At 43.9% G+C, this 23156-nt stretch overlaps 4 protein-coding genes and 1 pseudogene across 4 annotated transcripts in view; 2 read left to right on the top strand and 3 right to left on the bottom strand.

The window, feature by feature from the left end:
• Nucleotides 1-580: 580 nt before the first annotated feature.
• LOC105451002 (nucleolin 2-like) lies at nucleotides 581-3750 on the top strand. Its single transcript, XM_011691174.1, has 4 exons — nucleotides 581-726; nucleotides 1244-2780; nucleotides 2863-3209; nucleotides 3330-3750. Exons 2-4 carry the CDS (start codon nucleotides 1253-1255, stop codon nucleotides 3504-3506), a joined length of 2052 nt encoding a protein of 683 aa, XP_011689476.1. The 5' UTR covers nucleotides 581-726; nucleotides 1244-1252; the 3' UTR covers nucleotides 3507-3750.
• An 11-nt stretch (nucleotides 3751-3761) lies between these two features.
• On the bottom strand, nucleotides 3762-4154 carry LOC105451290 (cysteine-rich DPF motif domain-containing protein 1). Its single transcript, XM_011691660.1, has one exon. The coding sequence runs from the start codon at nucleotides 4152-4154 to the stop codon at nucleotides 3762-3764; it is 393 nt and encodes a 130-aa protein (XP_011689962.1).
• An 82-nt stretch (nucleotides 4155-4236) lies between these two features.
• Nucleotides 4237-6780, bottom strand: LOC105451003 (annotated as a pseudogene).
• Nucleotides 6781-7557: 777 nt separating this feature from the next.
• The window catches only part of LOC105450998 (prolyl 4-hydroxylase subunit alpha-1), an 82491-nt gene continuing 66892 nt past the window's right edge, over nucleotides 7558-23156 (bottom strand). Inside the window, exons 3-10 of the mRNA XM_011691172.1 lie at nucleotides 11934-12256; nucleotides 10789-10959; nucleotides 10474-10646; nucleotides 9932-10198; nucleotides 9551-9775; nucleotides 9387-9452; nucleotides 9135-9300; nucleotides 7558-9050 (exon numbers count right to left, since the gene is read on the bottom strand). Of these exons, the coding sequence (XP_011689474.1) occupies nucleotides 8956-9050; nucleotides 9135-9300; nucleotides 9387-9452; nucleotides 9551-9775; nucleotides 9932-10198; nucleotides 10474-10646; nucleotides 10789-10959; nucleotides 11934-12256 (1486 nt within the window). The 3' untranslated portion in view covers nucleotides 7558-8955. The remainder of the gene's footprint in view (nucleotides 9051-9134; nucleotides 9301-9386; nucleotides 9453-9550; nucleotides 9776-9931; nucleotides 10199-10473; nucleotides 10647-10788; nucleotides 10960-11933; nucleotides 12257-23156) is intronic.
• Nucleotides 17650-22359, top strand: LOC105450997 (probable helicase with zinc finger domain). The gene is made up of 6 exons (XM_011691171.1): nucleotides 17650-18130; nucleotides 18637-19295; nucleotides 19600-20295; nucleotides 20384-20899; nucleotides 21200-21477; nucleotides 21558-22359. Exons 1-6 carry the CDS (start codon nucleotides 17905-17907, stop codon nucleotides 21910-21912), a joined length of 2730 nt encoding a protein of 909 aa, XP_011689473.1. The 5' UTR covers nucleotides 17650-17904; the 3' UTR covers nucleotides 21913-22359.

Raw genomic sequence — 23156 nt, 5'->3', positions numbered from 1 at the left:
TAACCAGTAGGTCCACTCAACGAAAAACTGAGTCTTCGCGCAAGTATCGCCGCGCAACTTTTGTTTCGGGTTGGATCCAATGAAATGTAAGACGATAGGAACGTACATACATATGTGCAGACAATTTATAAGCAAATACATCAGAAATTTTCTTTAGTGATCACTCCTACGAATAATTGTTACTAATGAAACGTTTTATTTGATTGACACATTGAATTTATTGATTTACTGTATCGAATCCATATTATTACTTATCTGTTTTATTACTTGTGAGGCACTTTTCTCAATTCGATCCTGGATTTAACATGGTGGATGCTCACGTGATCTGGAAAAGGAGATCAAAGGCACCGACACGAAGTGGACCTACTGGTTATACTGTGATTCCTCACCGGATTTAAATGCATAAACCAATTATATTGAAAAATCTTACGATATTGCAGAGCTGTTTTTCTCCTGCCGAACGTAACCAATCAATTATGAGATAGTTTTCCGAACGCAATCGCGAGTGTTGGCGCTGGGCGCCTGTAGCGTATTTTTCCATCTCCCTGTTGGTGGCGTTGGCGTGTCAACGGTTTTCTTGTAATTCCTGTTCGACCGACGACCGACCTGTTCATTCCTGTTTGATTGTTACTGGAGGTAAGACGCAGTTCGAGACTATTCGAGACGATCGACGTGTACGGTGAGATTAACAGCTGAAAATCGAAGTTTTCTGAGTGATAATCGAAGGTAAATCGTTTATTAGCGATTAAAAAGTACATTTATTCCACGACATAATTAAAAATGATGCAATTCTTTTAGTTTTTCTCTGAAATATTCGTTTTCAACATCTTTTATCTCACTAAGTGAAATCTCGATACACGTGGTAACGTGTAACCGTTAAACATTCGAGCCATCTTCGCATGACTTTCCATGACTTTTCGCATGACTTCGCATGATTGTTTGTATATATTTTTTCTGACGTAAACTCACGCTTGTAATCCGTTATCGACGATATTCTTAAATATTTCAATTTGAAAAACTTCATTAAATTAATAATCGTAAAACTTTCGGTATCGATTATCGGAAAAATCTACATCAAAATGAATCATCCTGTAGATGGCTTTAATATTTGATGTTGGTTTAATATTTTTTTCTACGTAAATATATATATTTGAGAGACTTAATATTCGTCCTTCTTTCGCTTTTACGTTTATTGCGATTTGTATGTACAATTTTCCCTGTAATCCTGTCTTATATTTTGTAGGAAAGACAAATGGGCAAGGCGAAAACAAAGAAGCATGGTGAAGCAAAGCAGATGCATGGAATAAAAAATGGTTTTGTAAAGAAGAACAAAGATTCCAAATTCAAGAATACAACTATGGGATGCAAGATGGCTTTGATCAAGAATTCAGACAAACAGGACAGAGATTCGTCATTTAACAAAGACTCTGTGAATACAAAAAATAATCGAAAGCTAAAGCCTCTTTTCAATAATTCGAAACAAGCATCTAAGAGCCCACAGCAATCCAAGCAAAATTCTCCAAAAGAGAAACAAAATTCTCCAAACAACAGACAAAAACATAAGTTCACAAAAAAAACGCCAGATTCACATGAGTCTGATTCCGATGAATTTGATTTAGATGAGTCTGATTTTGACATCGAAGATGGAGTTACACCACAAGTAGATGCTAGTTCGAATGAAACTGAAATAAGTGAGGAAGATTCGGACATCGATGAGGGAGTTACATCACAAGTAGGTGCTAGTTCGAATGAAACTGAAACAAGTGAGGAAGATTCGGACATCGATGAGGGAGTTACACCACAAGTAAATGCTAGTTCAAGTGAAACTGAAACAAGTGAGGAAGATTCGGACAGCGATGTTCCGGATATCCTTGGAAAGAGCTTAGGAGATGAATCAGATGAAGATGACGAAGATTTTGAAGAGGAGTACGATAGCGATAAGGAAGAGGCGGTTGAACGTAAAGGTATAAAAATGTTTAATGGTCTACAATCTGAAACCAAAAGGAACGACGGCAAGAAAGATCCAGAGGAGGAAGACGATGATGAAAGCGAAAGCTTTGATGATTGGAATATGACGTCTGATAAGAGTGATGAAAGCGATGAGGATGAAGAAGTTGATAATCACAGAAAACAAATACAATATTTAGATAAAAGTTTAATGGAGGAACTTAGCAGAGGTTGGGGTGATAGTACTGACAGTGATGACAATAATGATAGTAGCGATAGCAGCGACGATAGCATTGACACCGAATTTGGTACAAAAAAGCTTTTTGAGGAGTGTACTGCAGAAGTCTGTGATGATAAAGAGAATCATAATGGTGTAACAAAATATACAGTCACAAAAAAGACAGCTGGTAAAGCTTCCTATAGGAATGATGAAGCTATAGAAGAAATGGATATATATAAAAAATTGAAAAAATACAAGGAGAAAAGAACAGTTCTCGTTAATAATGTTCCAAGAACAACAGATATACTAGATGTAGCTCGTCCGTTTATCCAGTATGGAGTCATTAGAAAGATACAATTGAGAATTTTACCCGAAATGAATATTATAAGTAAGAAAATGGCAGTGTCGCTTGGAATACCGCTGGATTATCCAAATCTAAAAACATACGTAGCATACATAGAATTTGAGAAGGAAGGATCTGCGGAAGCTGCAGCAGAGGCTTTGAATGGAATAAGAACTGCGGAAGGAAATTTCTTGAATGTACTGACTGCTCGTCAAGTGAAAGGAGGATTTAATCCAAAGAAAACTGTATTTTTTGGTAATTTTAAACCTGGTACGTATAAATTGTTGTTGATCAATTGTTACACTTGTACAGCATGAAGATTAATAGTAGTTTGATGTTTTTGACATTTCAGGACTAGACCCTGAAAACGACCTTTGGGAATTATTTATCACATGTGGACGTATAAGACATTTGAACGTATATCGTGATTATGACACGGGACTAACTAAAGGACATGGTTATGTCTATATGGATACTGAAGCAGCTGCACGTACCATCGTCCGAACTTTCAACAAAATTGCCAAAATTGGGGGACAGCCATTACACTTGAAACTGATGCTTGATTATATCCGCCCAGGAAGTTCGAATAAAAATGACGATAAAGTGATGAAACAGGGAACTAAACGAGCTAGTCCGCATAGTGATAAGAAATCGTCAAAAAAATTTAAGACTGATTCAGAAAAGCCTGTAGCATCTAATGTAAGTATTTTAACTATTCGTAAATGTTTCCTGCAAACCTCCTTTTTTACAGTCTAATAAATATTGTAGAAAAAATATAGATACAATTTAATGTTCCATACTCGTGTTTTCTTTTTGCAGGTTGAACAAAAAACCACTAACAAAAAGAAAAAGCAGCAGGGAAATAACAAAGGAGCGACGTCTGCCGCATTTCAGGGCCAAAAGGTTGAGTTGAAAAACAAGAAGAAAAAGAATAGACTTGATAAGAAAAAGAAGAAAATGGCAGGAAAACTTACAGCCAAATCGGCAAAAGCTTAAAATAATATCGTAATATTTTATCAATTAGATTTATCATATAAGATTTTTTTTATATTCCAAGACTTTTTATGTTTGATATTGAAAAAAGATATGTAGCATAGTTATAACGGACGTTACAGTTCTCGTGAAAATTGATATCGCACAGGTTGAAATGAAACTACCTCGAACATGTATGTGAATATATTTCTTTTTATATTGTAACTGTCGTCATTGATTTTTTAAATAAATAACGTTTGATGAGAAATTACATTATTTTCAAGAATTTGCCTGCTTCGTTAAGTTCCTGATTTTACCGTGTAACTGGGGTGGTAAATACTGCACATTACTAGACGCGCATTTCGGACAGAAACGCCTCGTGTAAAATATGCTGCATCCTAGACACACGGCGTGCTTGCACACGCTACAATCGGCGCCCAAGACCAGGACTTCGCCTCTGTTCGGCAAACTAAACGGATCCTTCATGATATAACATTCTTCCGAATAAACCAAATGCCGAGCGAACGGTGGCCTCGCTCCTTTGTAATCGTACTGTTCCTTCAAGGGACAAAAGGAGCACGCGAAATTGCCGCCCACATTCGTCGCTCTCTGTTGACTCGTGGAGGCATCCCGTTGCGTCCGCTCGCTGATACTAGATTCGCCTGCTGACATATTTCCTCTTTCCTATAAAGCAACAAGTAACAGAATCCCCTATATGTATTATTGATTTTTGGCGAATAACAAATTTATTTTATACGTGTAAATATAATACAAATTTTATTATACATATCAGGCGTACGCGTTTTGTTTTCTACATAACGGTTCGTTTACATCTGCTCGAAAACGTTTCAGTGTATTACTTCGTATCTTTGGCAAGAACCGCTTCTCTCTGTGACTCCTGGGGCCACCATGCAGGTTTGACTACCCTTACGTTTATACCGGACACACTGAGCTGCCGGGCATTAAGAGATTCGTTTATACGCATCAAGCCTAATCCGTACTTGGCGACGCACCCACGGAACTTCCCTACCGCGTTGCCCGATTCGTTGAGAATTTTCTCATCGTACGCGAACGGCTTGTCGACAACGGTGTCGAACAACAGGGGCATCAAGCGCTTGCTAACTACGCCTGTGTGATACGTGCGCGCGGTCAGCTCCTGGCCGATGTAGCAGCCCTTGTGAAAACTAACGCCGTGCAGGTAATCGCAATGGTGATCTCCAAGGGCAACGCCTTCCCCGGCGGTAGATCGTGCATGCCTTCCCCTACTCCTAGTTTATATCGATACGCCCTGTAGTCGTCCCTGGGACTCTCCGACGGCGACACATCGGCGTCCAGATGCTTGATTATCTCGTCACCGCCGATCTGCGTCTCGGCGAGAATTCTTAAGCCTAAATCGGGCAGCCTGGGATCCTCGTATATCATGACGCTATCGACGAACTTGCTGGCTTTGCTGTTCAACGTGCCGCACGGAAATATCATTCCCTCCAGCTTTCCCGTCTCGCTCGCGGCGGCTCCGTCGTCGGGACGTCCGGCGGAGCCGAACATCGACCAGACGCTGATCTTGTCCCCCACGTGTTCTATGTCTATCCTTCGTCTCACGCGGTACATCTTCAGGTGCCGCTGCAACGAGTCGACGACCTGCGAGTCGCATTCCACGTAGTACAAGTCGCTCTCCTCGCTCTTGTACACGACGGCGTCGCACATCACTCTGCCCCGGATATTCAGGAACAGGGTGTAGATGTTGGGCGCCCCTTCGTCGAGGTGACTCATATCGTTCGTGATCAGCCCCTGGAGGAAGGTGGAGGCCTCGTTGCCTCTCACGCGCAGTAAGCTTCTGTCGCTCAAGCGTTCCAGGGTCTTGCCAGAATCGACTCGGGTCGAGCTGTGCCTAACCGCACACCGCTGCTGGTGGCCACCGAGCCTTCTACCTCGCTTGCACACTTGGAGAACGAAGCGACTAACGCGGTCGATCATCATAGTGGACGACGTCTCATGTGTGGTTTTCGAACGGTCTTTTTTTATTTCTACGAAAAATAATACGCAAGTACACTAGCCTGAAACCGGCGTTGCTTGGAATAATGTTGGATACGGTCTAACCTCACTTAACCTCTAAATATTTCGTAATTATTTCTATATGCAGTGCTGCGCAACAATATTGTGAACGATTATATACATAATCCTTACATTTATTACGGTTATTTGATCACGTTTGGTTCAATCAGTCCCAATTATATGATCCAGTAACTTGAAAGAGCCGAAAGGAACGGTCGTTCGCCGCGTCCACACCTTGAAATCAGATGTGATCACTCATCACTGATCAGATGATCCATCAGCTGTTCTTGTTGGCTACACCATAGGCTATACTTGTTACACTTTTTGTTACATTTAGAATGAAAGGGATACAGAATGACGTTGAAGAGAAAGAGAGAGGTGATAAAAAAAATAATAATTAAGATACCATCTGATACCATCAACGGATTATCTTTTAACGCAAAGAAGAATTATCTGCATTTAATAATCAATCGATTATTATTTCGGGAACTATGCGTAAAATAAATAGTATTGTATATAACAATGTGCAATAAAAAAATAACAAAAAAAAGAAGTAGCACACTAATTTAAAAAAAGCCACTAATTTAAAAAAATTATAATAATTGACGAAAGTGATGAAGGGCTTCTTTAAAGGAATTAATTCGGTACGCTGTTTGTCAGGATTTCAACAGCTAGCGTTCCTATAATGATGCATTTCATTTTATTTACTTTCGTAGTTTCTTAACAAAACGATGGTGATCACAATTAGATATAGATATATCAGTCGCTCGCGCTTAACAAGGCGATCGGAACTGCTTTCGTTCTTGCATTCCTCATCGCCATTAAATTTAATCTTAATTCATTCTCTTATTCTTTATAATCGTTTCATATTAAATGACGTAGATGACATAATATTTCGCAAGGTGATATATACAAGATTATTGGTAGAAAATTTATTTTGCAAATTTTTTTCTAAAAGTAGCAAGTAACTGCAGGTGTAGTGGTTAAATTAAAAGAAAAATTTCGTTTGAACAGCTATTTTTAGAGATCGAAACTATTTCTAACTAAAATTGAACTCCTGCACAATTGAAATTATTTCTTGTCTAACATTTCTTGTTTTGCGACAAAAATGTGTTGATCCTTAAAATCGAGATTTTTCAGGGATAAATGTATCTAATATGAAGAAGGAATTCAATTTGTAATTATATACAAAACGCAAAAAAAATAGTTAAAAAGAAATTATAATTATGTGAAAAAATTAACATGGTAATCTTTAGACTGTATATAAATAATTGCAATATCGAAATAAAATAATCAGGCGGATACGCAATCAATATATTTAAATCAGAGTAAATAAATCCAAATAAATCAATTAAAATATGCCAAGATCTTCTTTGCGTTATAAGATAATTAAAAAAAAAATTGAAAATTGAAATATGAGCTGTTTTAACGTAAATTCTGAAACGCCATATGATTCTAGAGATGAGTATAGTGAATTTCCTAACACGAGTTAACAGACTATCATCGTGAAATTTTCAGCAAACCAAATGATAGTTTCATTGAGATACAGTATAATTTTAAAATATATATATACGTGATAGAATTGTGCTGATCGATGTAGCCAGTCTTCGCGCACGTTCATCACTGGAATCTCGATTGGGAGCAATATTTCGTATATTTATGTTGGTGCTGGCTGATGCTAAGTATTAATAATCAATTCGAAAACATCCATGACCCTCTATAATTCCATAGAGCAGCGGTTCTAAAACGATTTTCAACACAAGCTAGTAAAATTGATGTAAACGTTCCCGGTAATGCAGCACAAATATTCATCGTAAAAAGTAAATGATCTGTATTATTTTACTATTTAAAAAAAAAATTAAACTTACATCCAGTAATTACGCGATTTTCCATGCTCATTTCCCAGACTCGTTCTAATTCGTTTTACTTTTATCATGATATATCTCGTATAATAACACGAGAAATAAAACAAAATGAATTGTAATTTAAGCACCGCTACAATAAGATGATTTCGAATACGACGTCGTGCAAGATTTATCTTTATATATATATACTACATCGCCGTTAAGGAGCGCAGCGTCGTCGTCGGACAATGTCGTCCATCTTTATACAAACAATTCGTATACAGCCTGATCGGAAGGATCGAATGATGCAGGATCAATGTGCCATCCGCTATTTACAGCCGACGAAAACGATCCGTCGCGCGAAAGGAGATTCTCGGTCTTGAAGCAAGTCTCGGCGCAAGTCATCTCGTTTATTGCACGATAACGTCGGGATTTGAGATACGGATGGGGTCGCGTTAACGATCGCGCTCGAATTACAATTAATCTACGGGGCTAATGGTTACATCGCGCTCTTCGCTGCTCTACATCGTACTATACATGTACTACGATAAGGGGAGACTGGCCAGAACGTGCGCAATTTATTATTGCTTTGGCTATGATGCGTAGTGTATAATATCTTATTAGCGTAGTATTTCTCTCGTAGAAATGATTAACGTTTAGCGAACGGCGGAGCGAGTTCTCGTACTCGCCACGTTGAAAGGCCCGTTTAAAACGGCGAAAACTCCGCGTGCAACGAACCGGTGCAACTATGCGATTTTTCCCTCTTTTTCCCACCCTCCTACTCTCTTTCATTTATTATTTCGTTCTAGCGAAAGAATTGCTGAGACCTATTTTCTTCTATTTTTCCGCTTTATACTCGCCCTTCATTTCACGCGTCTAACTCCAAACTACTCTACGCTACTATTTGCCGTGAGAAGTGAATTGCAAGGTAAAGAACTGCAGGCAATCGGCTGGGTCGGACTACAAACGGAACGCATGCAGATCCGTGCATGCTGTAACTTTGTTCCTCCAATCGCAACTGCCGCGATTCGCGCGGCGGTGGCGGCAGCAATCTCTGCTTCAATGGGAGTAGCCGTTTCAAAGGGAAAAAGCACACGGGAAACAATGCGGCCGATTAATCTCGCTCGGATAGTTCTCTCGGTTCTTACCGGTTTTCGCCCGCGGCCGGATATCTCGAAGAAACATTAATCGCTGTCGTAATGCGAGGGATCGTGTTCCACAGTGTACCAACAAGAAGGATCATCATATGGGTCTGCGGCACGAATGTTAAGTTCACGCGAATTGTGTGCGCCGTCGGTGACGAGTCTTTCAGGCAAACGCGAGTAGTAGCGCGTTTCTCGCGGCTTGCCTTATCTACTGCTAAATTGCACTGTCGCTTTTTGCAACGCGGGCCGAAACGTTCTCACTCACGTTCTTAAACGTACAATTCGTACCGCGCGCTTCCTTACGGAGAGTCGCCGAGTTTCCGAGAATAAAATGTCTCTTTATTCAGAGCAAGAATTTCGAAGTATTACTCGGTACTTCTTCTATTTTATTTATCGCGCCTCATCTATTTCTTCTGCCGAGGGACGCTCCCTTCAGTGCCTGACGTCCACCTCGTCCGTCGCCTGGTTCTCCAACGTGCACGGTCTGTGAAACTCCTGACCTCTTTCGTGCAGCCATTTGTTTGCCACTGAAAGAAAAAGAATAAATTGTGACACTAACATAATATATTTATGAAATAAAGTATTAAAATGTGAACACTTTAACAACGTACCCCACTTCGATCCTGTAAGTACCGGGCAGGCCGCGTGTCTGGTTTTGAAGTCTCCCTCGCCGTTAGGCTTCAGATTGTGCCAAAACGCCGCACTACCCTTCCTCGGCCAAAGCGATATGTTGATAGCGGTAAACACGGTACCGCCTCCCTGCTCGACGTCGCTCATCTGTCGACAATGAGACCAGTGTTACATTCAATTCAAGTATTTTCCAAGAGCGTGCGCAACAAATCGCACACGGAGTTGAAACTTACGTAGTACAGAACCGTTGCAATTCTGTTTCCGGTCCCGAGGCTCTTGAACGCATTCGTCTCTTCTTTCTGCAAAACGTAAAGTGGAATCGAGTTAATTAACGTGACGAGCAAATAGCTGCGCACAGAAGGGCCCTCTCCGTGATTGCTCCTCATGGTCAATTTACCCTCGCAAAGTCGAAATGCGGCTCGTAGTGACCGCCGATGCCGTAATTAACGACCTGAAGTTCCTCGGCCGTCTCGACGGACATACTTGTCATGTGCTCCACGCGTTTGCTCACCGCCGCTACGTGCTTATGCTCGTGTTCCTGCAGCCATGCGCTCTTGCTGATTCTGTAATTCGCTATCTCTAAGGCACCGGTCTTGTAATTCTGCACCGTGGCGCGCTTAAACTGCAACACGTAATTGCCATTATCTCCAGGAATTCCCGCAATTTTGCGGTGCGCGCGCGCGGAGACGCGAGACGCGGCGTCTCAGAATCGGAGGAGAAGGTGCCGCGCCGCGTTCGTCTCGGCGGGCGATAATTTCCCGTAAACGCGACTATTTACCCTAGGCTGAGCCATCCGCTTGATCGTCTCGATCTCCTCGTCGTAGATCACGTTGTGATAAACAACTATCCTCGGATCCAGGTACGCCTCCTCCTCCTTGAACGGCGCGATCTTCAGAAAGGGAATTCCACGGTCGACGTAGCGGCACTTGAGCTTCTTCTCCACCTCCGGCGGAATAGATACTTCGCCGCGACAAAGCATCTCGTACCTCTCCCTCTCCGTCATTTCCTCCCACGTTTTCACCCTTTCCTCGGCGACAGTGAAGTTCTGCAAGCGCGATAACGAACTTTATGGACGCTCGCGGAAAACTGAGATTGTTCCCCGGGATTTCGCATCGTCGTCGAAAATAATGGCCGGCGACGGAAAGTTTTCCCCGTTGTTTGACGGTATCTCTCGCACTAATCGCGAGATAAATTGATAAATGACAAATTAATTTATTGCGGCAAATCCAACAATTATTAAGAGGATGTGCACTCCCGTTACTTTAAATTGCGTTTCCGGTTTCCTCTTAATGAAGCTTTCGCTGATCGCGGTGGCTTTACCTGCTCGGGTACCGCTGTATCATCCTTCCCATCCTCGCCCCGCTTCTTTTTTGACTGACTCGCCTTGCTTTGGATCTCCTTCTGGTAATACGCGCGGTTTCCCAACGCTCTCTCGTGTGTCGGCACCAATTCGAGCAGCTCGTTCGTCATGCTCAAAGCGCGAGCGACGTTACCTGGCCGGCGAATAAATACGGAATAATATATTTGAAACGTACGTGCTGCCGGAGGAGCGGGCTTTTTTCTTTTAGAAAACTTCCCCGCGCTCCCTCGCGACGTGTACGATCCGCGTAATATAATTTATGTACTGATCGGAACCTTGCATGTACGTCGAAAACGCCAAGTATTCCAGGATGTCGGGCTTGGAGGTGGTGGTGGTGGCGTTCTGCTCCTCCTGCAGGCGGTCCATAGCCTCCTGCATCCACAGCACAGTGTGATAGTAGTCGCGATTGTGATAAGATTGTCGGCCCAGCTCGAAGCAATCGCTCGCTGAAACGTGGAATTACACCGCACGTGTGGCGGAAGTGTGAAAATAAAATGGGAGGATATATTTATGAGCGCGCGAGAACGCGTATTCTACGTAACGTCGGCGATTCCGTTTTTTTTTTCCGTGAGGCAATTTGGATTGCGTTCTATTGAATTTCTTTCTATTCAGCTCGCGCGGCGCTGGCGCCGGGCGTGGCATACTGATAGCGGAAAAGTTAGTTCGTTAATTAATTTTCCTTCTGCGAACCGCAAAAGCGCGCTTTTCGTCTTTCTTTGCCATCGCAAAACTCCCCGACTCCCCCTTATACCGCGCCTTTTTTTTTTATACCGTCAAAAAACTTGCGGCACATACAATTTATTTTTACGCGAGCGAATCACTCTTTGTGCTTGCAACGAACTCGCTCTCCTCTCGTCAAATTTGACGTTACGTCAAGGAGAACGCCGTCCTTTACAACACTTTTTCGTGAACGTTCGTAGAAATTTTAATTAAATTTCTGAGAGAAAGAGGAGCCAGACACGCATCTCCGTACTTATGCTGAATAATTTCTTCCGATACAAATTGATTTTTACTTTTGACATTAAAAGGATCGTTTGGTGATCTCTAAATCTGAATAAGTGGATATCACTGATTATCAATGGTTATTCGTTGAATGCATCAGTTCCAAGTACGCCACTGGTCAGTGAAGCTGATCAGTGAAATTCATCTTTATTGTCTCTCTAAAAATCATTAATAAATAAATGAATAATGCTATAATCCCTGATAAATCAGTGGACTTTGCTGTTCTCGCTAATCGCGCAGCGAATTCGGAGCTCTGTTTCATTTATTCACTAGCGACTGAATCAGTGAAAAAGTTACTGATTTAATCAATGACTCTTCCACTGATTCAAATTTAGAGAGTGTATAAGGATTCCGAGATCTCTTGCAACATAAATTGAGTACATACAGATTACAGGAGGAGGGAATGTCATATACGTACCAGTCAATCCGGTGCTGTATTGCACCCCATTCAGGACACCCCTCGCAACTTGCGCGGTCTCGAGCTTATACGTGTCCTGCAGCCTCATCAAAGCGACTGCGGCCCCATTCAGGTCCTCGTCGGTCGGGAATTTTAGATCGCTCCTGGAATTCGTGATGTTCGCGACGAAGGACTTGCCAACGTCCTCGGTTATCAGCTCCTCGACCTTTTTCCAGTCGGTGGTCAGCCGTTTCACCAGCAGATAAGCGTTTATAGGATTCGATAGGTACTGCTGAATGTTCCTGGAGGCCTCCTCGTGCTCCCTCGCGTAACCTTCCACATTCCTGAAAGGAGAAACATTTTCCATTAGCTAGAAAAAGTTGCGGAGAAAAAACTAAATTAATCCTTTCGCGCCGCTCGTTTTGTTTGAATTCAATTTGAAAATACAACTCGCCACTGGAGAGAAGCGCAGTAAAGCATGTAAAAGATCCACGCGCGCTAAACTTTCCCTGCACGGATGCGATTGGAACCGTGAGAGATACATTTCATATATTATATATATATTTACGTAATTTTTACATTACATAGATAAAAGATACACAAAATAATTTATTTCCGATTAAATTCGAAATACCTAAAAAAAAAGAATTATTTCAATAATCTATAAAAGAAATTAAATTAGAATTAATCTTAATAATTCATAAATGAATCTGAATATCTGAGTCGTTCGGCCGCGGATTCACATCGGTAATCTCTATTAAATTATTTAGTTTATCAATATTATAACAATCGAATTAGTCGGACGGAATCGAAGATCTACATTAATCCGTTCAATTGCTGTTTATAACTGCGGGAATTAGATTTAGATTCAGTCGAATAGGTCGCGCAGCATCTAATGGCACGGTAAAATTTATTAGGCTGCAGTGTTTGAAAGCTTCCTTCCTAGATTATCCAGCCGATCCCTTTTTGCACAATCTGCGTAATATTAGTGCCGCGATGCGCGAATTTCAGCTGAATCAGTCTTTAAACAGAATGGAACCCACGGATAGAAATTCTACATAATGCTCTCGCATTCGCAGCGAGCTTGTCATGCGCTCTTTAACGATTTTAACTAATTAAGGCTACAGCAATCAGCTACAGCATCAGTTTTTTTTTTAAATCAACGCGCTTTTCCGTTTGATCTTTCTGGTCCTCCAATTTCGTATATAAATTTAAAAATCTTCAGTGCCTCTCAATATTTTTGATCGAAAAAGAAATGTAATTTCAAATTAACTAAACAATCAATTACACACGATCGATCGAACGGAAAATGAGATCAATGCAAATGAGACGATAGAAATTGATTTACGCTCAAGACAAAAGCTGAAAATTTATCCCATCGGTCACATAAAAAAGATTATGATTTCACTTAAAGAATTCTACTTTCCAATTAATGTGGTACCGTCATCAAGTAATTCGAAGTCGCGAGAATGAGAGAAGAAAGACAGACGAAGAGAGAAGAGAGAGAGGCGACGATAACTTTTCTTATCACCAGAAGCAGGAGGGAACAGGAGGGAGGGGGAGAGAGAGGTGGGACATACCGTTTCCGTCGTCTCCAATTGCAATCGGGGTGCGATTCTATCGCGATATCAACCCCGCGGCGAACGACGGAGACGTTTCCGACACCTGGCGACACCATTGTCCTCGACGATGTCGCTCGACGGCGCGGCGGGACGTCCTCTCGAGGGGAGGAGAGGGAGACGACTTATCTCGCGTCGCGAATCTCCGGAATAGACGTTCCCTGTCGATTCGTTCTCGCGTTTAATGTATAGCCGAGACGCGGAAAGACTTTTTCGCGCTAAAAACTCAACGAGGGTTCCTCTCTCTCTCTCTCTCTCTCTCTCTCTCTCTCTTTCTCTCTCTCTATCTCTTCGACCGAGACACTTCCAGCATCTCGCGTCGAGGAAGAAGCCGTGACAGAAGTCGTATCACCGCGGCGGGAGTAAGACGTGACTCCAATCCTCTTACGAACGACTCGGGGAAAACTAATGATTTTCTTTTCCCTCGCAGAGAGATATCAAATCGGGAGAGATATATTTACAGCATGCACTTTTTGTAACGATTCTCTCTGCAAACGTACGTAATATAAATTAGCGAATGTGAATAAAATGTACCATCCGCACGAATAATGCGTGGCTCCGCGGAGTCAGTGGAGTGCATTTGACTCGTAATCGATAGATCCTGAGTTCGATTTCGATTCTCATCATCCATTTCCCCTTCGCGAGATTTATCTTGACGTGATGAAGGGATCCAGCTATCACATGCCGCTAAGATTCTCACTCGCATGCAGTCACGTTTTTCGCGTCGTAGTTATTACACGCGAGCGAAAAGCGAAACGAAGAGCGCCGCACGTGGATCGGCGTGGTCCGCGACAGGTCGATCGTTAGCGGAGGTGTATGAACGGTAGGAGTCATATAAATTACGGGAATAAACACGACAGGTGCGCGTGACTTTTCGAACGCTTCTCTCTCTCTTTCTCTCTCCCCCTCTCTTTATCTCATCTCCGCGACGTACGCCTCACCACATCTGACATTCGCAGCTGCCGCGAATTGCGAGCGGGGCAGTATTGCGCTTCTCGTCGAGTACCAATTCGCGTATATATATATATATATATATATATACCCGTTATGATCCGAATAAATCCGGGGCCCGTCAATAACCGAATACCGGTTGCGTCGCCGTGTTGATGGATCTTAATCCGCCTCATCCCTCGGGAGGAGGGGGAGAGGGAGAGAGGGCGGAGTACATGCGCCCACACGCGCATTATTTATGATACGCTTAAGTGCATCGCGGCAAATCGGCGTGACAAATATAATTAATGAGTCCGTACGAGTGTATGTATATATACGCGAGATGTACCGGCCACATATATTGCCGAAAGTGCACGTGCGTTCGCTCTTAGAGAGAGGACCACAGTAACTTTTCATTAAGACCTCGGGTTCTTCTCGAGCTGCGACGGTAATTGAAACGAAAGAGACTTCGTGATGCGTTCTACGCTTCGACGAAACCGTCGCAGGCAACGTAAACGATCTCTCCGTTTAATTATTCAATTTCGTATCGGAACGCAGAGGCTGCACGCGATATGTATATAGGTAAGGAGAAAAATACATATTTTTCATGTGTCGAATGCGTAGGTGGGCGATCGCAACGCGCGATGGGATTAGCCTGCCTGAAATTGAACGGGTTATCCCGGCGGATTTATCTCAGGCGTACGTCGCACAATCCGCCCCTTCCGTAACGTTATATATGGATCCGGGGAGAGATGCCCGTTATACAGGGAGAAACCCGCTTACGGCTAAATGACACGTCTCGATACGGCTTTATTAAAAACGGCGCATCGTGCGAAAGACAGGCTCTTCCCGTCTCTCTCTCTTTCTCTCCTTTTTTTTCCTTTTCTTTCTCTACTCCCGCTTTACCTCTCTCGATAACGATACCGTTCTTTGTATCGCAGCGCCGAGAGCCAATAACGCAAGCCGTCTCGTTAGCGCGATTTTTCACCCCGTTCCTCCCGGGGGCTGTCGTCGTGTCAGCGCATTCTTGCAGCTCGGCCGCGCGTCGCCGACGACAGATTTTAATTAACGATACGCGCGCGCGCGCGCCCGCGCGTGCACGACAGACCGGTCTGCGCCTCGAAAGGGATGATCGGTTCCCGGTTTTCCGCCTGTGTCGTGGTTTTCGCTCTCATCCCATTCATCTGCGCCTTCAACGCGGCTGACGTACGTCGCGCACTCGGTACCACGCGGTTCGGAGGCGCCGCGGTACAGGCGGTCGGGGGCTCCGCAAACCTCCTCCGCTTCTTTGATCTTGACGGGAGATTATTTTAGCCGGGCTAACCGAGTCGAGCTCAGAGGCTTCCTTGACCATCCTGCACGCGCGCGCGCTAATTTCTCCGAGTTCACGAGCGGATGAAAACCTCGGAGGAGGACGACTCCGAGAGACAAAGGGAGCCGCCAAGTGAGAGCTCGAATAAAGGAAGGTGAAAAAAAAAATTCACTCCGCTCCCGGAATTTACTTCCGGGCTTTCCGCCGGGTCCGTTTACCCCGGCGTTTTCACATGAAAGAAGACAGCGACATCCGGAATGCGTCCGTCATGAAAAAATCGTAAGCGTAATTATTAAAGTACGAATTTCCAGTTTAAATTCGCGGCGAAAGAACGTGCCTCCGCGCGCGGATATAGGAATACCTTTTCTCTCCCGTTTTGCCAGGTACTTTAATCTCCCCTTTCCCATTTTTCATGAACATCAGGCGCGCTTTACGCCGTATTTGCCGCCGCCTCCGGTCAACCTCCATGACACCCCCGGGTGTGTTTTTCTCCATTCGTGTCATCCGCGCAAATGGAATAGCACGGTGTGCGCGTATGCACATATACATACGCGGTAGAATGCGCGATGCGCCAAAAACAGTGGCAGATCTCGCGGCATGTTTCGGGGCTTGTGTTTTGTACGCAAGAGTGACAAAAAAGCTACGAGTCGTTAAAACGAAAACATATATATCGTAAAAAAAAACATTGCAAACTATACTATTCTATACATATATGTATATGTAATAAAAAATGCAATAATAAAAGTAAGATGTAAGAATACAATACTAAAAATAAAAATAAAAAAAATTATACATTCTAAACACGCGCGTATAAAAAGTATGTATTTAATTTATTTGCTTATTTAGATTATCGCATCTCGCGACATACGTTCGCAATTATTAATCTTGTTTTGCACGGTTTCCCCTGCACCGCTGTTCTCCACAGCAGCTTGTATCCCGTACAGTCGCGCGCGTCGCCCACGTATATAACGGCACTCGGTTAAATCGCCCTGATAATTAAAGCTCAATGCGCGCTCCTCTTTATTCCATCTGCCGTTCTCCGCGTTCTCGTGGTCCCGCGCGTCTGCTAAATCCACTATTGTGCATTGGCGCAAAGTGGCTGCCAGTCGGGAAGGGCTTTCAACCCCGTCCACCGACCCCGTCCGCGACGCGACGCAACGGGACGGCGGTGCAGGGACCTGTCGCTCTTACCCCTCGGCTACCCTCTCTTTCTCAGTACTTCAACCCCTCCTCGGAGAAACTCCCGCGAGAGGATAATGGCGATCGTCATTTAGTCACCCGGTCGGCGGCGCGGAGGATTTGCATGAAAATTTACTGTCACGCGGAGCTGCTCCCTTTCTTCCTTCCTCCCTGTAGATGCAACTTTGTGCCGCGATAAAAAGAGGGAGGGAAAAAAAACAGAAAGAAGAAAAAAAAAAGAAAGCGCCTTTAGCGTCAGTGTTGCGACGTTCCGGGAAATTATTCATAAACTTCAATTTTAACGCGCGCGAGAGGCGAACTCGCCGCTCGTCGCGATTATTCTTTCAGACGCCCAAGAGTGCATGCGAAATTGTTTTTTAACGCAAAACAACGCCGTTGCACGATGATATCCAGAATCACTGAAATTCCTAAATTGTAATTATTTAATAAAATTAATACAATCAATTATAACATTTAATTTCTTTTATTCGAACTTTTAGTCGACGTATCACCTCGAGATTAAAAAGGTAAATCTCTGTTGCACCGATCGTACTCCCGTGATTTCAGAGGTGCGGGGGTAACAGAGCTCTCTTCGTTATCCATAGTCAACAAAAACGGGAACGAGCGAGTCGCGCATGCGCGCAGCCCGGCGCAATTCGACACGATGTCGGCGGCGCCTCGACGACTCGGCGCCACCAGCGGCGCCGTCAGTCAAGAAACGTCTCGTCGAACGAACGGCTGGCGATTTACGACACGGGGATGGCGTTGAAACGCCGGTCCTCGTCTGTGTGACGCGAAAATCTGAGACGCTTGCCGGTCGCGTGTGTGCGCGAGAAAATAGAGAGAGAGAGAAAGAGAGGAACCGCGTAATGGCCCGCGATGGCCTGACGGTTCTGTGACACGAGTTCTCCTCGGCGCGACCTCGGCGAGTCGACGACCACGAGCGCCCATCATGGCGGCCGCGGAACACGAGACGAAAGTCCGGGATGAAAACACGCCGTATCTCACAGACTTTCCCGAGCGAGTGCGATACGGCTGGTTCAAATCGAACGACCCGGACACGACGGTCACGTGCGAGCCACTGCCCAATGTGAACATCTATCTGTACGGTAGTGCTAATTGCAGAATCATTGGTGAGAAAGGCGACTACGAGTGGAATTTCACGATCATCACGACGGGTAAGTGAGATGACCAGCTAGCGTCTCTCGTTCGTTCGGCTTGCTCGGCGTTATTTCGCGGGAAGGAGTCGTGTGTAATATCCGGCGGTGTCAACACCGGCGTGTCCCACTGATCAGATCACGACAGTTGTCAACCTTTTGTCCGAACGCCCACGTTGTTTTGCCGGCGAAAGACTTGATTTGCACGCGCGCAAAAAAAAATAATATTTTAACTTAACCTTTACGTATCTATAATATATATGTAATACATGCATGATAATAATTTTATAATCGAGAATCTTTAAACGACCTTTCTTCTGTCATCCTACAATACGATTGACACACATTTTTCTCTTTTTTTTTTATAATCGTCGATTTGTTTTCAATTTGACACGTGAAAGTCAAGCAACGCGCAAGAGTAGAGAAATTGTACTTTAACACCTCAGCAAGCGACACATTTAATGAGATTACTGAAGCTATTCCGATTTTGAACCCTGTTTTGCCCTTCGCAATCCTCGGTCCCGAAGGCGGTCAAGAGTTACAGAATGTGGCCTTGATATCCAACGATCATCGAGGTAACTTCTTCCTGAAGTCGGTGCGAAACAAGGACGGCGCGGATATCGGCATGACGAACCTCCAGGAGTGGCGGCACAGTCCGGACTTCTCTCAAGAGGACAAGAGGCAGTATCTGGTGACGGTCGGTTTCACCGCCAGGAAACACAGCACGTATCGGCAGGACCTGGTTTTCGGCTTCCTAAATCCGCCGGCGCACCTCCAGAGGATCTGCGCGGACTACTTGCACATCAAGGACTACGAACGGATACAGAGAGCGACGAATTATCAGCAGTCGCAGATACCGTCGAGATGGAAGGAACCGTACGAATTCTATTCGTCCTTCACGCCGCACACCAATCCGCGGCAGATCAAGCTCTCGCGGATCTATGCGTACCCGGATAGACAGAACTTCAGCCTCACGCAAGACACGCTGTCGGACAACCGGCTGACGCCACGCAACTATCGGGGTCGCATGCACGAAATGATCACCCTCGAGGAGATCGCCCGGCACGAGCAGATCTCGAGATACAACCATCTCTCGTGGTTGCGTCTCATGGCGCACTACGTGCTGTTCAACAGCGACGGCTCCACCATCACTAAATACACACCGCCGGGTGAGCTCTTCGCTCAGGTGCGATTTCTTTCTAAGAGACACTCTTGCCGCGTTTTACTCCCCGTTCACCGCGCTCACACACGATCGTATATTTGCTCGTTCATTGTACGGTTTGCCTCAATTTTCTTGCAAGCGTCTGGCATTATATATTTTTCTATTAGACACTTATATAGGTATTTTGCGTGTTATATTTTCTACTAAATTTAATTAGTTCTCGGTCGTTACTCATTTACGTTCACTCCCCATTTAAGATCGAATAACGATACGTCATTTTTCTCTCGCCCGCTTATATCAAACGCGTGAAATTTATTGCCCACCGCAGATCCCACTCAGTCGGGACATCTTGGAGGATACGCAGAGCGGCAGACTCTTGCAGCGCAGCTGTAATAGCGTTCTACTCAGATTGTGGCACAAGAAGAACACGAAACACGATATCTTCGAAGCTCACATCGAAGATAAGAGCTCGCACTCGATATACGTCAGACTGAGCAAAGAATGCGTGACTTTTTGGGAGCTGGAGGCGCACAACGAACTCGAGGTCGAAGTACAATTCATGTTGAACCGTCTGAACTTTTGTGAATGGCACTTGGCGGTGGATAGCCTCGAAGATATGGACCTGGTGTTCCTGATGACCGAACAACACAAGACCAACAATGAAATTATCCGCGACTTCCTGCAGGTTGACGCCGGCAATCTCAGCATCCTCTCTAGTCTACTACTGGATTCGCCGCTCAATCATGAACAGAAGCAAGCAGTCACTGCGATAACGTTGTCGATTAAGAGTTCCTCGCCACCGGTCCTTTTGCTGGGGCCATTCGGCACGGGGAAGACATTCACCATAGCGCACATGCTGCGTATGCTCGTGCTAAATACGAACAATCGGATACTTCTGTGTACGCACAGCAACAGCGCCGCCGATCTTTACATCAAGGAGTTCTTCCACATCTGGTACCAACAGGATAAACACCCCAGACTCAAGCCCGTTAGGATATATTACAAATTGCGTTCTTTGAATACGGTAGGTAAACGACGTTGCCTTGTTTCTTGAGCATTGCGGGGAGAACTACTATCTCTCAATAAGCGACTTGGTTATTCTCGCGATTTAGGTGCATCCGACGGTGCTGCAGTACTGTCTAATGGACGAGCACGGTCGTTTCCGCGACCCGGTTGCGGAGGATCTTCAAAATTGCGGTCTAATAGTGACCACCCTGGCAACATCTAGCTGTCTGATGAGTCTTAAATTATCGCTGAGTCACATAGTCATTGACGAAGCGGCCCAGGCCATGGAGTGCGAGGCGCTGATAGCTCTGACTCTGGCGAACCGCGAGACTCGCCTGCTCCTGGCGGGCGATCAGATGCAACTCGCACCGGAAATCTACAGCGTACTCGCGAACGAGCGAGGGCTAGGCGTTAGCCTCCTGGAGAGAATGTACTCGTACTATCCGCCGGAACACCCATGTCGGATACACTTGTGTCAAAACTATCGCGCGCACGCGGATATAATCAAGTACACGTCCGAGACGTTCTATGACGGGATGGTGAAACCTGCCAATATGAAACTGCTGAAGCACCCCGTCATGAAGCCGTTGATATTTTATGCTGTCAACGGCGCGGAAGAACAGGTACACGGATCACTTAGAAACATCGAGAATAATGCAGAATTAAAATGCTTGGTGCGATCTGTCTGAACGAAGAGAAAAGAAACGTATCTTCTATGCATTTTTAAATTTCGTCAATTTACTATATATATTTACAAATTATTGTGTACCTATGGGTCATACGAAAGCAAAAAAAGATATTCTTAAACTGCAAATTTTTTAAATCGGAGATTATTCTTTCTGTAGAAGACAATTTGTAGTGTTTTTTTTTATTACATTGTTTAATTGAATTTTAGAGGATTCAGATTGATTTCTGATTGTTAGGCTACATGTTCCACGGGATATCATCATGCCACGGAGGCAGAAGAGCTAGCGAATCGCGTCCTGGAGTTGAGGAAAGAATGGCCGACGCCACAATGGGGCCCGTATGACGAAGGCTCCATTGGAGTCTTGTCGTATTATCCTGAGCAAGTACAACGATTGCGAATCGAATTGCGCAAGCGTCGGCTCTTCGACGTGTCCGTCGAGAGGGTGTTGAACGTCCAAGGCAAACAATTCACTGCAGTTTTTATCAGCACAGTCCGAACAAGAATCTCTGATAGGTATCAACTTTTTAATACAGACGACACGCATTTTAGAACGCTTGTACACACATACATATTGATTATTTCGATTGTTACAGATCGTCTGCGGAAGTAAAAATCAAGGATTACGGCTTTTTAACGGATCCACGCTTATTGAATACCGCGTTGACAAGAGCGAAGTGTTTCGTCGCGGTCGTAGGCGATCCGGTCGCTCTGCTTACTATAGGTTGCTGCAAAGATCTCTGGAGAAAATATCTAGAAGCGGCTGATTTGTACGGGATGGACCGAAAAGAATTGCAAACGCATCTGAATCAAGTTTCGAAAATCCAGATCTCGCCTTTGAACCCGCACGCGAGGGAATTTATCCCTAGAGCACCGCCTTTATGTTTTGTGCAGTATATTCAAGTACCGATTTTTTATCCAGTATGTTACCCCCCACAACGGCCAATGTAATAATAGCATAGTATGAAATCCGAGAATTTTTATCGATTATTTTGTGACACGGCCGTCCGTTTCACGAGTCTCGAAACCATCACGTTTCGCTGGTACTACTGTCAGCACTCTCTTCGATCGTATCGATCGCGCTATAAAACGAGAAACTATATTTAAACTTCTCTACGTGTGCATTGATTTTACAATTTTTCATTTGTGCGATGGTATGAGTGTCTATATAATATGCATATGTAAATTGTGTATGTAAATTGTATGTTAGTTTATCTTTATTAAGATGCATATCAGAAGCGTTTTATTGACGTGGAAGTATAAATCTCTTTTTGATGTACGAATGAATATTATCTACTAATGAATTATTAAGAGAAAACCTCGAATATATTTCGTATTAACGATTTGTTGAATTTTTCTTAAAACATTCTTCCTTTTATTTAGACAATGTGGACATAATTTTATATATAGTATTTCATGTAATGTACAGAGCGAGAATTCCATGATCAACTTATTTTATATTTAGATTTTCTTTAGATTTAACATCATCGGTTACAAGACAATGTATTTCTAAATAACAAGATGCAAGAGTTATATGTATATATACATATATATATTTTATGTAACTTTATTTTTATTTAGGAGGAATAAAAATATAATTTCGTAGAAAGGCGTAAATGTTCATTCCCCGATTTCTTCGCTAGAAACCCACCGTAAACCGTATCTCGAGCTACGCGAAGATATACACACTCCATTACGCTAATGAACGGGCATCTAAAACGTCGCGTGTTAATTTTCTCGTATTAATAACGCGATGTTATCCCCCCGGAGGGGCGATGGTGTATCAGGATATACAACGGCGACAGGTAACATCGTTGATACGCGACCCGTGGTATTGTCTAATGCCTGAAGGCAGAGCACGTAGACCGGCGTGTACACGCAGACACGTATGCTATGTGCATCTTCGATGCCGCAGCATCCACGAATATTCGATACGTAATTCTATGCCGCGACTTGTCTCCCGCGCGATCTGATCTGTCGCTGTTAGCAGTATCGTCTCACAGAATATCCGTATATGTTGACGCTAATTGAACCGGGACGGGCGAGGGTTTCCGCCTATAAGGAATATTACAAGTTTCGCTCCCGACGCTAAAACGATACGCATTAGCATATCCGATTACATTAGTAATTTGAGCAATTACATTAATCCAGTTCGGGCGCGAGTGGAATATGCGGGATATGAGGAATTCGATAAA

This window comes from Wasmannia auropunctata, unplaced genomic scaffold (assembly GCF_000956235.1).
Source record: "Wasmannia auropunctata unplaced genomic scaffold, wasmannia.A_1.0 LD336053.1, whole genome shotgun sequence".
Classification (NCBI taxonomy): Eukaryota; Metazoa; Arthropoda; class Insecta; order Hymenoptera; family Formicidae; genus Wasmannia; species Wasmannia auropunctata.
This window is presented reverse-complemented; position numbering and strand designations above follow the sequence as displayed.